The 16,121-nt window shown below is 44.5% G+C and overlaps 1 protein-coding gene across 13 annotated transcripts in view; it reads right to left on the bottom strand.

Moving 5' to 3' along the window:
- ARNT (aryl hydrocarbon receptor nuclear translocator) overlaps positions 1-16,121 on the bottom strand; it is a 28,250-nt gene that overhangs the window by 6,091 nt on the left and 6,038 nt on the right. For 6 of the 13 annotated variants that reach the window (XM_083813851.1, XM_083813850.1, XM_083813855.1 and 3 more), the window contains exons 2-15: positions 14,205-14,316; positions 12,895-12,939; positions 11,660-11,704; positions 8,888-8,932; positions 6,195-6,408; positions 5,822-6,035; positions 5,669-5,734; positions 5,458-5,557; positions 4,976-5,041; positions 3,776-3,861; positions 3,263-3,339; positions 2,955-3,089; positions 2,414-2,488; positions 1,458-1,609 (exon numbers count right to left, since the gene is read on the bottom strand). In XM_083813851.1, coding sequence (XP_083669977.1) covers positions 1,458-1,609; positions 2,414-2,488; positions 2,955-3,089; positions 3,263-3,339; positions 3,776-3,861; positions 4,976-5,041; positions 5,458-5,557; positions 5,669-5,734; positions 5,822-6,035; positions 6,195-6,408; positions 8,888-8,932; positions 11,660-11,704; positions 12,895-12,939; positions 14,205-14,316 — 1,432 coding nt within the window. The remainder of the gene's footprint in view (positions 1-1,457; positions 1,610-2,413; positions 2,489-2,954; positions 3,090-3,262; positions 3,340-3,775; positions 3,862-4,975; positions 5,042-5,457; positions 5,558-5,668; positions 5,735-5,821; positions 6,036-6,194; positions 6,409-8,887; positions 8,933-11,659; positions 11,705-12,894; positions 12,940-14,204; positions 14,317-16,121) is intronic. The other 7 variants (XM_083813859.1, XM_083813860.1, XM_083813852.1 and 4 more) reach the window with 3 other exon arrangements.

The raw sequence follows: 16,121 nt of genomic DNA, 5'->3' as shown, positions 1-16,121 counted from the left end.
CCCAAAGCTTTCTATTCAGATCTACATCAGACACTCCAAAGCTGGAGCCTGCAGGAACCACCAGCAGTTTCAGCTTTTAAGCCCAAGACACTGGTGCAGTTCTTTATGTTCTTCTGTTAACTGTCAGAATTTAGTTAAACACATTTTCCTCTCACAAGAAAGGGAGAGAAATATAGCATTTTCTCAAGAGTTCTTTTGTAAGCTGCTGATTCTGAAGTAGTACCCCATCCCAAAGATGAAACAACTTTATACAAATACCCTACCAAAGATGCACATAGATAAACTGCATCACAACCAATCAGACACAGATCAGTGCTTATCTGGTCTGAATTTGCGCCGTGTATTTCGAAGTTGTATACGGATGTGAGAATGGATGTGCGTGGAACAAATGAATTCAAAGAGACATCTCTAACGCTAGGACAGGAACTAAGGCCTGTATCAGGTCTGCATCAGACTTCAGCCCTGCACTCAGATTGCAGCTCTTTAAAGCCAAAGTGCTCAACTCTTAATACTCTTATCAGAGAGCATCACCTTGCTAACTGGAGGAAGGGAAGAAGTGCTACCTGCACTCCAGGACCTTTCCTCACTGAAAAAGAAAAAAAAATCCAGGCTTTTCACCTGCCCACAGGCACAAGCAATCTAGCCTTCTGCTTGCCTGGTTTGGAAAGATTCCATTTGGGGCACCCACCAGGTCTGAAGCTATGAACAACGTACAGGCAATTTTTTTCTTCATTTCAGTTGCTGCTCTTGTGTAATGTGCCTGGAGCTCACTCATGGGAAAAGAAAGCAGCTCTGATCACTCCCAAGGGAGACGCAGCTGTAGAACAACGTGCACTACCAACCTACTAAAATAGTCAAGAGGAGAAAGAAGGGAGCAGAAATGAGGGCAGCTTGACCAGAGCATCACTCATGAGCTCATTTCTGAGTCCAAGGTCAAACTACAGCAGTAGTTTGAGGAACTACAGAGGAAAAAAAAAAGTGTTTACTTTCTGCCATCAACTACAGACAGCTCTGCTCACATGAAAAACCACTCTGGACCAGCCGCCCTCCTGGACTGTCACAGGAAGGCAAGAGCTGCATTCAAATCTGGACTTCACTCATATTCACTAATATTAGCTCTGAATGCAAACAGACAGGAAACTTGCTCCAGTAAACAGAGTTAGACAAGGCACTGGTACAGCTGAACTTTGCCAGCTTGCTAAGCTATACAACTGAGACAGCCAAAGGAATTAAATTTCTTGCACTCCATAGTCCTCTAGTGCCTGCCATGGCCCAGGAAAAGAGTACTCAAGGGACTTAGTGATTTCTCCAGGGCCTAAGCACAAATTGATGGGAAGCTTGGTGAGAAATAGAGGCCAAAGCTCCTGTGGCTCTGCGTTGCTGATTTTTCTGGGACAAGATCCCATCAGGTTCATGTGCTATCACTGATGGTTGGCAAGTCATTTCCATGTACATACTTGACGTTGGTGTTGGTACAGATGATGTACTCAATTTCATCCGAGTAGGGGTTCTGGAAGGTAAAGGAGCTGGTTCTCATCCAGAGCCATTCCCGGTTTTTGGATCGGAATCGGAACATGACTGACAGAACCTGGCCTTTTAACTTCACCACCTAAAAAAACGTAATGCCATCAGTAGTACCTGATAAAAGAAGGTGTTGAAGAGCAACTTGCTTCTGAGCACAAGCCACCCCCCATTAAAAACTTGTGATGGCCCTTTCCCTGAAAGCCTACAAGACCACATCTCACTTTTTTCCCAGCTAAACAGCACTGCTACCATTCCCTTATGGTATCTTGAATCCCGAATGATGGTGGTGGTGGTGGGGTATTAAATCTAATATCACCATTTTGGCTTATATTTTATTTATCTCTTTGCACTGGTGAGATGTATGAGAAAACCTCCAGCAAATGAAGCGCACGCTGTTGCTTCTGATTCCAGCTATTTGGACAAATGGATATGAGCAGCTGTTTTTGGAGTCATGAAAGCACATGGGCAGTCTTACCTGCCCTGCCACAAGTCCAACGCCCTCAGAAATAAGAGTAACCACAACAGGACAAACAAACCACATCCATTTCGAGTTCTGCACCACTTGGCTGGGCCCTAGAGATGAACCAGTGTTTCAGCCACAGAAGCATGGCATTCAGGTATGCACTTTGTAGCCATGTCTCTGGCCCTAAAAGCAGACTGGATCAGCAGCCAGAGGATGAATTCAAGAGTTAGATATCAGATGCTTCTGCTTTGTTTTGCACATTTGCAGTTACGTGACTATCTGTAACCACTTGCCATTGGACAAAGAAGAAGTAACTAAGGTTTATTCTTTTGGTTTTCCAGTTATGTCTTGTTGCTTTGCAAGCAACAAGACAGATTCCAATTTGGATACCACTATGCATGCAAATTGGTAGTTTAAGTTTTTTACCTGCTGAAAGCTGTCCCGCAAAAGCTGTTGGTCTTCTGGGTGGCAGAAATCCACAATGTCTTTCCCCAGAAGTTCCTAATTTTAAAGGAATTGGGAGAGAGATCAAACCAGTTTTCATCTGGCAGGCACGCTTCCTCTTTCAGGTCTGCCCCATTAATTCTATTTTTGACAGGTAGTTACTCTTCCCCCTTTCCTAATCATTGTTACACAAACCAAGTGCAGGAACTGGCGTGCTGTATTTTAGAGAGAAGCACAACAGTATTTGACTAACATTTGATCTCTAACTCAAAAGTAGGAAAAAACAATCTTAATTGACATTTGACATAACCCAGAGCCACCCCCCCCGCCAATGATCAAAGCACTTTGAAAAGCAGATGAAAAAGCAACTGGTGGAGAAGAAACACAGGCCTGGTTCAGTGCCTGGGCACTGTTTTAATCTAATTTGTTAAGACAAGCAGAACCATGATGTACGAAAGAGGGAGTAGGAAAAAGCAAGTTTGAACAGCAGTTCTTTCTTAGAAAGCCCCTGTCATTTTCTCACCTGTGGCTGGTAGCCAACAGTAGCCACACAGCGGTGATCTATGAAGGTGAAAATGCCTTCGGTGTTGTGTCGGGAGATGAACTCTGTTGGCTGACAAACATTGTTCATGTCTGTACAGTTGGGCGAGCTAGTGACCTGCAAGGTAAGACACGTACATTGTTATCAGATCTTGCGAGAGCTGCATTCTCCTGGCCTGCCAGCCCTGCAGTCAGATTTGTGGCAATCAGGGAACACCTTCAGACAGAACAGTTCAACTCTGCGGACTTTTAGGACAAGGCAATGTTGAACCATTGAAAGATGCTACACACCTGGAGTCTGCCAATAGCCACGAGGCAAAACTTGCTGCCCTGGCCAGCGTCCGGGTCATCATCAGGCAGTGAAACACCTGAGAGGGGAGTGCCAAAAATTCCAGCAAGGTCAATACAGGAAGAACTGCTGATTTCAGAGGAAAAAGGCATGCAGTTCTGACTTCAATACATCTCTCCACCCTGTTTTGTAATTCAATATCCTTTCCCATGAAGGAATTCAGTAAATTAAGCTGCCTCCCCCCTCCCTTTTCTTGCCAGAAAAGTTCAAGATCTCTGTAACTTTCAGAATTAGCTAGTAAATTACAGCCTAATGTAATTTTCATCCTCTACATAGAATACTGTTTAGACACACACTTCTGTTCCAGCATCTGCAAAAATTAGTTCAATCCTAAAATGACAAAGTGACAGATACATTTAGAAAGTATTTGCTTGCACATTCACTTCAGAGAATGGATGATTTCAGACCACGTTTTTAGAAACGGACATAGCTGAATGCTTTCACTAAGTCATTACCTGCAGGGGGCCAGGCTTTTATGTAACCTGTGCAGTGCACCACAACGTAGTGAGGTTCACCATCTTTTGCTGCACCTAAGCCATTCCTTGGGAGAGAGAAACAGTTCTGGTTGTGCTATATATTAAACTGGCTGAGACAAGTTTTATACTCGTATTTAAAAAAAATCCACGCAACATCTTCAGGGTAAAGAAGAGACTTGACACAAACCCAAGCGGTGTAAAGACAAAACTCACAGAATCACTAAGGGAGAAAGGGACCTCTGGAGGCCATCTGTGTCCAACCCCCCTGCTCACGCACAGCCACCCAGAGCAGGTTGCCCAAGTCTAGGTGGCTTTTGAGGGAGACTCCACAACATCCCTGGGCAATCTGTTCCAGCACTGTTACCTGCACAGTAAAGATGTGCTTCCTGATGCTCAGAGGGCACCTCCCATGTTACAGTTTGTGCCCACTGCCTCTCGTTCTGGCACTGGGCACCACTGAAAAGAGCCTGGCTCCACCCTCTTTGCACCCTCCCTTTGACACATTGGTAAGATCCCCCCAAGCTTCCTCTTCTCCAGGCTGAACAGTCCCAACACTCAGCCTCTTATAAGAAAGGTGCTCCAATCCCTTGGACATCTTGGTGGCCCCCTATGGGACTCTTTCCAGTATGTCCGTGTCCTGTACAAAAAGAGGCTAGTACTCCAGAGGCAGCTTCAACAATGCTGAGTAGAGGAGAAGGATCACCTCTCTTGACCTGCTGGCAATACTTTGCCTAATGCAGCCAAGAACACCATCAGTTGTCTTAGCAGCAAGGGCACAATGCTGGCTCATGTTCAGCTTGGTGCCCACCAGGACTCCTAGGTCCTTTCCTGAAGAACTGCTTTCCATCTGGGTGGCCCCCAGTAGTTGAGAATCTGTCTCAGCTTTAAATTAACACTGGGATAACATACACCAGAACCCAACAACAACAAGTTTTGAAGAACACATTTTAAACTGACTTCAAACCCAAGTATGGAGTAAAGAAGAACTAACATTTCTCAGGATTATCTTCATCAACATACTGGTACTTTGGTTCATCTTCCAGCAGTTGTCTCCAAACTCTATGAGCTGTATTAGCGCACCCTATACAGTCACCAACCACAGTGTGTCCCCACCACTGTCAGAGCTGCCATTTCTTTTGTTCCTAGCAATGCAAAGGGCTTAACCCTTGTGTTATTTACCTGCAGCGATTCCTCATAAAGCTGAGACGATTTACAGAAACCGGATCCACTGAGCTGTTGCCACACCTGTACCAGAATTAGAAGTGAGAGGGGAAAGGCTTTTGTCTTTCCTGGTCACCATCAAAACAATCTAACAACCTCGAATAAGACAAAGTACTCTATAAATGGGGATAAACCTTTGAAGCTCCATCACACAAGTTAAAAGCACTCATTCTACAGACTTCTAGAACTGAGATGACACATCGGGGCAAAATAAATTGTTACTTGAAACTGGGTCTCCTACATCAACAGTTGAGAGCTATTTTACCACAGGGCAAAGAAAAACCTCTACAACTCAACTGCTAGCTCTGTGTGGAAAGCTCAGCCCATGTTATATCTTGTCTGGCAGAATAAGCAAAAAGTGCTGGAATAAAGGCATGAAGGGGACATTGGCAAGTTCAGCTTCAGGCTCAAATGAGACTTCCAAGGACTCTCTCCATTACCTCATTCGGCAGATAAAGGATCTTCGTGAACCCATGCACATTCTCATGGACTGCTGGCCTTCCTTCTTGACAGTACCTGTCTTTAAATCTAGGATGCGACCTAAAGAAAGTAGTAAAAACAAGATGCTATCGCAATTTGAGTCCTTTCCCCAACACAGGCACCAGGTAACGCATTAGGAAACTAGTGAGATATAAGTGTCACCAATGGTACCTTTAGATGCATTCTCAGGGGGGGCTGCAGGATCCTTGTTAGAAAGGCACCAGGGTTTGGTTCCTTCTACAAAGGGAAGGTTTTAATCCAACCAAGTCCTTTGCTGGCTTTCACGCTGCCCACCCCTGCCAATCCTCTCTCAGGCTGCTTTACCTGTCAGTGCATTCTCTGATGTGGAAAGCTGCTCCCTCAGCTTGCCCACGTCATCTGGGTGCACCTGGTCGTATAGGGTGCTGCCAAACCATTCAGACTGGGGCTGGTTCAGGACAGGAGTCACAGAATCAGAGACATACACCACCCTCCCAGTCTCACAGGACACTATGAACAGAAAGCCGTCGGCTGCCTCTAGGATCAGGTGTTTGAGTTCCTGCATTCACAACAGACAGACATGCTCTTAACTCCACAGACAAGCAGGTGACACCCTCTAAACCCACCCCAGGCACCTAACTCCCCCTCCCACAATTTAATTCCCCCCCTCTCCCCCTGTAATTGCAGTATTTCCCATAAAGCAGCATTAAGGCAAGACCTGGTCAGTGAGAAAGGAGGGTTTGTAGGTGCCATCAGTGGAGGTGTTGCCTGTGCCACGCAGAGACTTCATGTGAGAGACAGCCATGCGCAAGATGGTAAGCTTGTCTGGTTTACGGGCCAGGGCGCTGCAGGTGGGCACCATGTCTGACAGCTCTGTGATGTAGGCGGTCATCTTGTTTCTTCGCCTACGTTCAATCTCGCTGTGATTTTCCCTAAAAAGGCCAGGGGGGAAAAGGAGGAAGACAAAGTTACTAACAGGCCAGAAAGCTCAGCCATTTTCCTATGGCAATGCTTCCACAAGGCCAAGGTGCAAAATACAGAGATTCACCAGGGTCATCAGGAGTTAGGAGGACTACAAGCATCTCGCATGCTGGTCGTGCACAAAGGAACGCAGGAACAAGTGCAAGGAGAAGAGTCTACAGTTGGACCTCCTTCGCTGCAGACAAGAGAGCCTCATTTTAAATCACGTTGATTCTCTGGTACCTCATGAAATCTATGAGCTAGGCTAAGCTATTTTAAAACAGAGAGAAGCTTTTCCACCATTTCCATACCACTTCAGCAAGCCAGAGGATTTCCTCCTTTACCATGGCCTCTGTTCTCAAGGTGGGATTCATCAGACTTGAGGGAAGAAGCTTGCCTTTAAGCAGCTAGGCCCCATCAGCACTGGTTCAGACAGGCTAAGAATACTCATCCCAGCCCCTGTTTGAGGATTAAACAAATGCTACCCCCCACCCTTGTAGACACTCACTCATCTCCAATAACCATACAAGGAGGCCAGGGTTGCAATTAAGACTTGGACACCTAAATTACAACAAAGGGGCCTCACCTTACAGTGCCTTTATGAAGATACTTCTCAGTTACATTGAAAGCTGGCAATATGGCAGAAGGGAAAACTTCTGAGGAGGGGAGATGTACACCTCATTTCTCTACAGATCAAGGCCAACACAGACAACCCACCTACCAGGTAAGGACCTGGGTGGTGCACACACATTTCCATTGAGGCAGTACAACAATGCTGCCCATTTACTGTCCTTACAGATGTTCTTCACATGCCTTTTGTAAGTCTGCTCACAAGGCACATTCCTCATCAAGTCCCCAGAAGTCAGAATGTAATTTCTGTATTCAATTCTTTTTATCTAGTACATGTAATTTCACTGCAGCACTAACACAGGTTTTTCAAAACAGAACTTAAAAGCCAGGTTTCCTATACAAAAGGATGGATCAGATGCACGGAAGCACATGAAAAATGTAAATGACATGAGCATTTGAAGGAACAGACAGGCAAGGGAAAGAGGATAAAAAATGAAGCATTTATCAACACCCAGGTGCGTGCAATCATTCAGTGACCTTGCTCCTTGCTGCAAGAAACTGATACTGAGAAAAAGAAGTGCTTCAATTATCACACTCACCTTTAATTCAGTTTCTCCAAACTTGCATGCTCAATTGTGAAAATTAAACAACCTCCACTACAAAGGCTATTGGGAAATCACTAGACATTTTACTTGCCCCACTGCCAAATGTTCTTTACTTCAGGCTCTTGCATGACAGCAAGAAATGACTACTGGGGAGAGAGCCACTATTTCATTGGAAGAGAAATTCCCGAAAGACACTGCTGTTTGCTGTAGTCACAAGCCTCACCTATAAGGCTTCCCTACCTCCTCAAATATTTAAGCTACACAATACCGCAGTTAGGAAAGACTGTGTCTGAGGGTTATTTTTTGGCTTAAAACCAGAAAGTAGGCAGTAAATTGACCAGAACCATGGCATTCTCAACACTCAGAACAGTCTTTTAGTCCTGCATACTGTTTAAGAATCAATCTAGGGTGAAACAATCGAAAAAAGTTACAAGGTAAGTTTGCAGGACGGCAAACCACAATACAAGCCATTAATTCATGAATTAACCCTCAGCTCTGCAGCAGTAACAAGCCGTGAGTGGCAAGCAACAGAAACCCTGGCAGTTAAGCTGTTTTTGCAGTTCAGAACAGGGAAGGATACGTTCAGGGTCAGTGCTTTGCTGTTGGAGAAATGCAGTCCTGACAACACACTATCTCTACCACCTGCAGCTGGGAACACATGTTCTCAGGGCACATTTCTATATTAATGGTACAGAATTCACAATGACTGAAGCAGTCATTTCAGCGAGAGTCATGGTTCCTAAGAAACTCCAAGCAGGAAACTCAAGAAAAAATCCTGTTTTCAGTAAGCCTAAATTGTTCTTCAACTTTCCTGGAAGCTTTTAAGGGGCCGTGAAATTAAGAAATAGAAAAAAATAAATAGTACACTTTTTAATGCCTGTTTTGACAGTATAATAGCATTCCCATGAGAAAACCTTACCAAGGCCAGAACAAGGCATTTGCCACCTTGATCCAGCACAAGAGAAACTGTATTTAGCACAGGTTAGCAAAGCTACAATACTCAGTGAAAGCAGTGGTCCAACCATGTTCTTCCCTGTAGCCTTCAGCAAACAAATCCTTTTGTGTATTCCCCAAAGACATTCTTACAAGGGAACTAGATGCCTTTCCCCTCTTAATTTGCATTACACAGCGATTTCCAGAAGTCTGTTCACTTTCAAGTCCTCTACTGCAGCAGATGAGGGAAGGAGGGGGGAAAAAAAGGAGAAGGGATGCCTAGAGATATATAAAGGAAAGGAAATACTCTGCTTGTCCATGCTTGAAATCTCCGTTCTCCTACCTGGCAAGTCTCTCCTTATCCGCTGAACTCTGTTCATCATCAGACCTAAAAATAAAATCAGCGAGCTAAGCTAAAATGGAAAAAAGTTTAAAGAAATGAAAAATGGGAAGATGTACTAGGAAACCCAGCCTACAGATATGCCTGTTTTGCAGAAGATTAATTCCATAAAACAAAGCAGTCAGTTTGCATTATTACACATTAAACTAATCTACATTGCTTTAAAGTTTTAGAATGCTTATCAGAATCATAAAATAGGTAAGGAGTAGATTTTACATGTAACTGAGGTGCAGATCATTCTGTGCGAGATTAAAAGGTTAATGACAAAACTAAGAAGAGGGTCTAGACTACATTAAACTGCTCTTTCTTTAAAGAGGAATAAAAAAATCAACAGCCTGTTTGAGGTTAAGAAATGAGAAAAGCAGATTTAAAAAATCTAAAAAGAGTGTAAGATTCACAGATAACACATTTTTGTAATGCTGTTACATAAACACCATTCGGGACAACACAGTCAAGATGGCTACACGACAAGTTACACACACACAGATGTTACGCACATCATTTACAAAAAGGCAGGCAGACATTCCCACCAACTTGCATGCACTTTCAGTTTTCAGGGAAGAGGAATCTGCAAACCATGTTTTGAAAAGGCTAGTAAGTTTTTCCACTTGAGGCTCGGCTGCCTTGGATAACAAATAATCATTCAAGAGCTACTGCCAGGAAAGGTGAAGGTAACCATGTGTTCTCAGTGAGGCATGCGGGCAATCGCTCAATTGCTGAGCATCTAAGACATATAATGTGCATTTCTGGAGTCTAATAGGTGTATTTTAGCATTAGCCAGCTGTGACACTTTTCCACTTCAAACAGGTTCTAACACAGCACTTAAAAATTGATGTTCTCCTTTATGCTCTGTTTTGCTTCACATCATCTGAGGATGGATGAAGAATGTACTGAAAGACGTAGGCTACCAGAAAGTTACGAAGAGCACATGATACCAGCAGTCATGGAAAAGAGATCTGTGAGCAGGCCAAGGGGGACAGATGCAGAGAGGATCTGTGGCACCCTTTTCTTACACCTGCATTCAGGGTGTCAGAATGCTGAAGACTTTGTCAGTACTCTTCACCTCCTGCTACTGTCCTTTAGCGAGTTGCCCAAGTCAGCAACTGCAAGTGATAACCTCTACATTAAAGTGCACAGGTACTGCAGACGTCCTAAATGCTGCAGACAACGGGTCTGGGCCTTAGCAACTTTGGGTGTATAACATTCAGTTCTGGGGTTGTGATGTTTTTTTTTGGTTGGTTGGGGTTTTGTTCTTTGGTTGTCATGTTGTGTGTTCCTCCTTTCTTCTCCAACCTCGTGCATATTAACCAAGGTAATCAAAGGGCACACCACAACAGGAGTCACAGGAAGCTGAGACCCCACTCCAGCTATGGTACCGGTGTACAGTTAACAAGTAGGTCTTCTAACTTTAGAGACTATGAAACCATTCAACATCGCAATTCCTGCCTACAGAATATGCCTTTTTGGTATTTTGCATTATCCTACCACTTAAATTATCGGGGTCTGCTATGCCTTAAGTTTCCAGAGTTTATGACTTGCACTAGGGAATAAAGTTATTTGGTGTGGGCTGGCAAATACATTTCCAATTTGCTTAATTTCAGATCAAGTCAAACCACTTAAAAGCTAGAGAGCCTCAGCTTAGAAGTCACTCCTAGATATTTGGCAGACGATCAGCGTAACTGTGACCTGAAATTTTGGCTTTGCAGTATTTCCCTCTGTGCACTAAAACTTTGACAGAAGTTTACTGCTCTGGCTGAAACATGGATAGACATTTTGTAAAGCCTTTATTTCTACACCAGTAGTTTCATTGCATCACCTCCAGGAAATTGCAGAAAGAGGCCCCCACAATCAACATAACGCCCTGCTGATCCTCAGGGTCCTTGACACAACATGCTGGGCAGTCCACTCCCCCTTGTTCTCAAGCACTTTTATTTTAACTCCAGTTTCAGGAACTTCTGAAGTCTGATCTCTCCTTAGGACACACGACTAAGCATAGTATCTTGACCATTACTGTGTATTTGCTCACTTTTCCTCCTAGCAAGACGTAAGATGATGAGCCTTTGCACTAAGGGGACAATCTGAAATTTATAATACTCAATATACACAAAAGAGGCTTAATTTGACAAAAAACGTTATACTGCAACATAAATGAAACCCATAAAATACTTAAATTTAGTTTCATGGGCTTCAGAAAACTGAAAAATACCATGAAGTTACTAGACAGTATAGAGCTGGTCTCAGACACCACCAAGTAGAAAATCAGCACCAAAATACTGCCTATAATGTTACTGTACACTCTAGTGTCTAGGAAATCCCTTATTTAAGGGAAGCTTCTGCCTAAGTTACTCCCCCACAGAACACACAAGCCACACACACACACAGGTAAGCACAAAAATTGCCAGAAAACCCTGTTCGAATAAAACCTAAGCTAAGCATGAAACTTGTCTCTGCAAGTTTCTTGGCAGGAGAAAAGCATGAGAGTCCAAGGCAACAGCTGAAATAGATATTAAGAAAGAAGACAAAGTTATCATACTCATAATGAACTGGTCCAAAAAAAAAAAAAAAGGAAAATATCTCGGTCCTTTGGTGCAAGATGCACCTTCCTTCAAAGAAGAGAAAAACCTAGCTGCTAATTAGAAGGCTGCTGCAGGATCTCTTACATTACGGTGGTTTGGCACCACAATCTTCCAAAACTGCAACACAACAAATTCTTACCTGGCAAATCTCTCCTTATCATTTGGCATTGGGTCATCATCACACCTAGGAGAAAGGGGAGAGGAAGATAAAAAAAGTGTTTACACTTATTTCCCAAAGACAAAGAGAACAACAAGGTTTAACAAAACATGCAGAAAATGTAAACTCTGCTGAGCTTAGGCAATCCAGAACCATACTCTTCCTTTATCTAATTAAAATAGAGTGTAGACTTTTATAACATAGATGTCTTCCGCATCACATTCCTATCAGAGACAATGGCGTTTCACTCAGTAATTTAAGTGAACGCACACAAAGCAATAGGTTCAACTGAGCTTTGAAGATGCAATTAGTCCAGACCAACACCTTCATCCAAAAAGATCTCATAGGTCAATCCTACGATCATCAGGACCATAATTATCTTGAAGCCATCCTGAAGTCACCTCTAGCAGATTGACGTACATTAGTTGTCCAATCCCAAACCATGTAGTGAGACTACAAATAAGTTACATGAGATCTTCCAACTCTTCTGCATTCCATATGGGTCGTGAGAGGAGATACTTGCAGGCTTGCCAACTCCTCAGGAACAAGGAGGTCTCTGTAATTGGAACATCCTCACAACAGATGAGAATTAAGTGATACATATCTAAGGCCCTAACAAAAGCTCAGCATCTCACTGTAGTGCTGACAAACTATTTGGCAGAAGATTCTTCTCTACAATAAACAGCGGCTTGGGCCAGCAGCAGTGTTCCTACAGTGCTGTGCTGAAACAAACAACAGATTGCTGGGAGCATTCACGGAAAATATTTAATCTTCCGCAGTGCTGGTATTGAACACTATCATCATCACTGAGTTCTGCAACACTGCTACCGCCCTTGCTGTGAGCTCAGAAGGCTCACCTCTACAGCTGACCTCACTGCATTGTGGGGCTGGCCCTGGGAGTTTTGAGGTAGAGACAATATCCCAGGCAGTAACAGGATCTCCTCCCAACCACAGTCCCTTCTCCAAACTCACAGACCCCATATGCACAGCAGCTTTGATTTGGCATCAGCTGCAGAGATGGAGAAATACTGCTTACTAAGAGAAAGGGAAGAGCTTAAGGAAGTGGATTGCTGCCTCCTCTCCTTCACAGCCATTTCTTTTACTCGGCACTGCTGGACAGGAAAAGCCACAGAAGCAGCAAGCTCCTACTCTGAGGGGAATGCAGAGACACTTTAGATCACACAACAGAAACTTCTGGATGTGATGTTCTCCCTCACCTGAGGAATTTACTGTTCCCTTCTCCATCATCATCAAAATCAAGCCTGAAAAACAGAAGCAATAAGAGAATTATTAACCAAGCAGTTTCTCCTTTACAGGATATTTTTTCCTCTGTCCTTGCAGGGATGCAGATGATTCCTGAAAGGAAGATTTAAGTAATCCCAAATATTAACATGAAACAATCCCCAAGGTTTAGAATGGGGCTTCTTTTATGTGTCTAACAGAAACAGAGCAAGGAAACAGTTCAAAAGACAGGCCACTGAGCACCCGTTGCATCAAACTCCTACTCCAAATGCTCTGGATCTCACAGCAGCAATCTGAAGCACAACAGGCTGCCACAACTGCTTCTTGTTGCTCAAGTGACTGATCAACAACCTACAAATAGAGCATTTGCAACTCAAAAGTTTGGACCAGTTGCGTTAAGAGAGAAAAAAAAGAGGAGGGCACAACATTTCAAGAGTTACAGTTCAGTCTGGTGACCTGCACGGCCATCCTTAGTTCAGCAATGACAATGTCACAGTGCTGTTAGAAGCATGTTTTGTCCCTGTTACAAGTGTATGTGGGATGGCAGAGGAAAAGCTTTTCACTACGCTTCCTTTCAGGATGGAACACTGGTACGTAGAGACAGCACAGCCGCATGCATGTTTGTAAACGAAGTGAAGGAACAAGCAGCAGACAGCATGGGAGGAGCTGCAGGGGACTGGGAGCATCAATCAGCAAACGGAGGTAAAGGAAAGAGTGAGTGACAGGGAGAGCGCAGAGAGATTTTAATTAGCTTGAAAGTTAAGAGGAAGTTTTTTTTGTGTTAAAAGAAGCCACTCAATATCCTTTTAATTTGCAAAGGCATTTTTAGCAAACAAAAAGCCTACCACAAGCACATTGCGGCTTCCCCCCCACCCCATCCCAAAGAGGGCGCAGTTGTAAAGGTCTGAGCAAGGCACAGACTTTCCCCGTTCCTCTACCGCTCCTGCAGCAACTGGCTTGTCTCACTGCTTCTGTGACTCCCGTCTCAATCCTTGGCAAATAACTCCCATTATCCTCTGAGTTTTAACTCTACTTTCTAACCCTCTGTTTTTGTATGCAACACAGAACCCTGGTTTTATAGGATACGACTGGCACAAAGCATACCACTCCACAGGAAAAGGACTTCATACAGTGCACCTGAAGGAATCTGGCAACTGCTTAAAAGTAGACAAGTTCCCCCATCACAAGTCCAACCGCTCTTCAGGAGAGCAATGTTTCCTCAAAAGCACACTTCACACACATCCAGAAAAGAAGTAAAAAAACCACCCACGGAGTACACACTCACCCAGGACGCCTCTTGTTGGCTCTCTGAACGATGGCTCCTCCAGCTTGTGCACCCGGCCCAGGGTTCCCAGAGCTGACAGCTGCATTCAGCGAGGAAACATCTGATGCCATTTCTAAACAGGAGGGTCAGAAACACCGTAAGAGTGTTACATCAAATCCTCCTCTAGTTCAGACAGAGCAGTCTCAACACACAGCTCTCATTAAGAGCGATGGCATTTCAGTGTCTGAAGTAGAGAGCTTTTGTGCAGCATGCTTCTAGTCCTTTTATCTACTGCTGCTCCACGGCCTGCGCTCAGGGTCCATTTCAAGCTTTGACTACATGCTGTTTCCATAAGCTCAAAGGCTTAGCTCATTAAACCAAAAGATGTGGTCTCCTCTTTAGACAGGGGAGGAGTCTGATGTGATCACGGGTTGGGGCTGAAACAACTCTCATATGCGAGCTGCATAAGCATGCAGAAGGGGAGGAGAAGAGTCATGGGTTCGCCTGAAGGACTTTACCACCACCTCCTTAAGAGGGTGCATTTTCCAGCCTAAGAGACAAGAAGTTAACCAAGGTGCCTGTAAGGCACCTTGAAAACGATGGTCTTTCAGATGGACATTGCCGTTGTTCAGCACTCCAGACCTGCGGGCAGAAGGGGCGAGATTGCCAGGCTCTGACTGTGCTCCTCCACGACCGGCCACACACCCAGGGCAGAGCAGCCGTTCTGCCCCCAAACAACACGGCCTCTATTAGGTACCGCAGCAGGCTCTCTTGGAGCTGGAAACCTTGTGGTTTATGCACAGAAAAGTTCCACAAGCAGCAAGAAACTTAATGAATTCTTTAAGAGATGGAACAGGCAGGTAACCCTTGCAAAAAGCGCAGAACTGATGAATCCTAAGATACGCCGCTAATACCACAGCATAACGTATAGGAGAGGTTCCACACGGACACAAGATCCGTGGAAAGGGATGCTTAAAGAGGTGAAAATACACCCCTTCCAGTGCATGGGAAAGAGAGAAGTCTGTAAGGGAGAAGCTGAACGTGCTGCCCTCCTCACAAGCCAGATGGCAGGCCCAAGATTACACATGACACTTTTTCCCCACAACGAAAGCCAAAAGCCCCGGCTCTACGCTAGCACACACTGAAACCCTCCCATGGTGGCGTGGGCAGCCTGGCTCCCAGTCCGTGCCCAGACCCAGCAGTACAGATGCCGCCCGTTCCTCCCCGTGCGCCCAGCCAGCGGCTCCCAGCTCTCACCAAAGCCAACGCTGACTTCCTCAGTTCCTCACAAGCCAAGACCTGACATTAGAAAGCAGCGTTCGATAGCACAGAGCCTGACTTCTGACTCTCCGGTAGGATTTTTTTTTCCTTACTCCCAATTTAGAATTCAGGAGCACACAGAAACCAGCTCTGTAGTGTTATAGCTCGCTCAGCATGCTTTCAACTGAAACCTCATCATCGGATATTACCACAAGAGCTGTGTTAAACATTCTTCTACATTAACGCAATTTGATCTGCGACAGATCCAGAGCTTTTCAAACACAGGTTAAAAGGCATTTGATCATGTTTCCGAAATAAGCCAACTCCATTCGTTTGAACGGCTGTGGTTCTTTGCAGTTTGCTGCTAACCAACTGCTAGACTGCAACCAAAACACTCATTTCAGCCAGAGCATCTCCCCCACAATCTTTGCAAACTGCACTGCGCGGAGTGCCTTGAAGGCAGAAAAAACAATTCTGCTTTATCAAAGTGGAAGGGACACACACACCCCTAAAAGCCTATTGCTGAGGTTCCCAGACCACAGCAAAGTGGTACGCTGACACTGAGAGCTTACACAGCAACTGCTGCCAGAACCGGAGGGACAAAACAATCAAAGTTGGGTTTAACAAATACAGCAACAAATCGAGCCTGAAGCTCTGGTGAGGTCAAATCTCAGCTGA

This window comes from Anser anser (assembly GCF_964211835.1).
Source record: "Anser anser genome assembly, chromosome: 28".
Taxonomy (NCBI): domain Eukaryota; kingdom Metazoa; phylum Chordata; class Aves; order Anseriformes; family Anatidae; genus Anser; species Anser anser.
The sequence above is the reverse complement of the archived record's forward strand: the minus strand, read 5'-3'. Positions and strand labels throughout refer to the sequence as shown.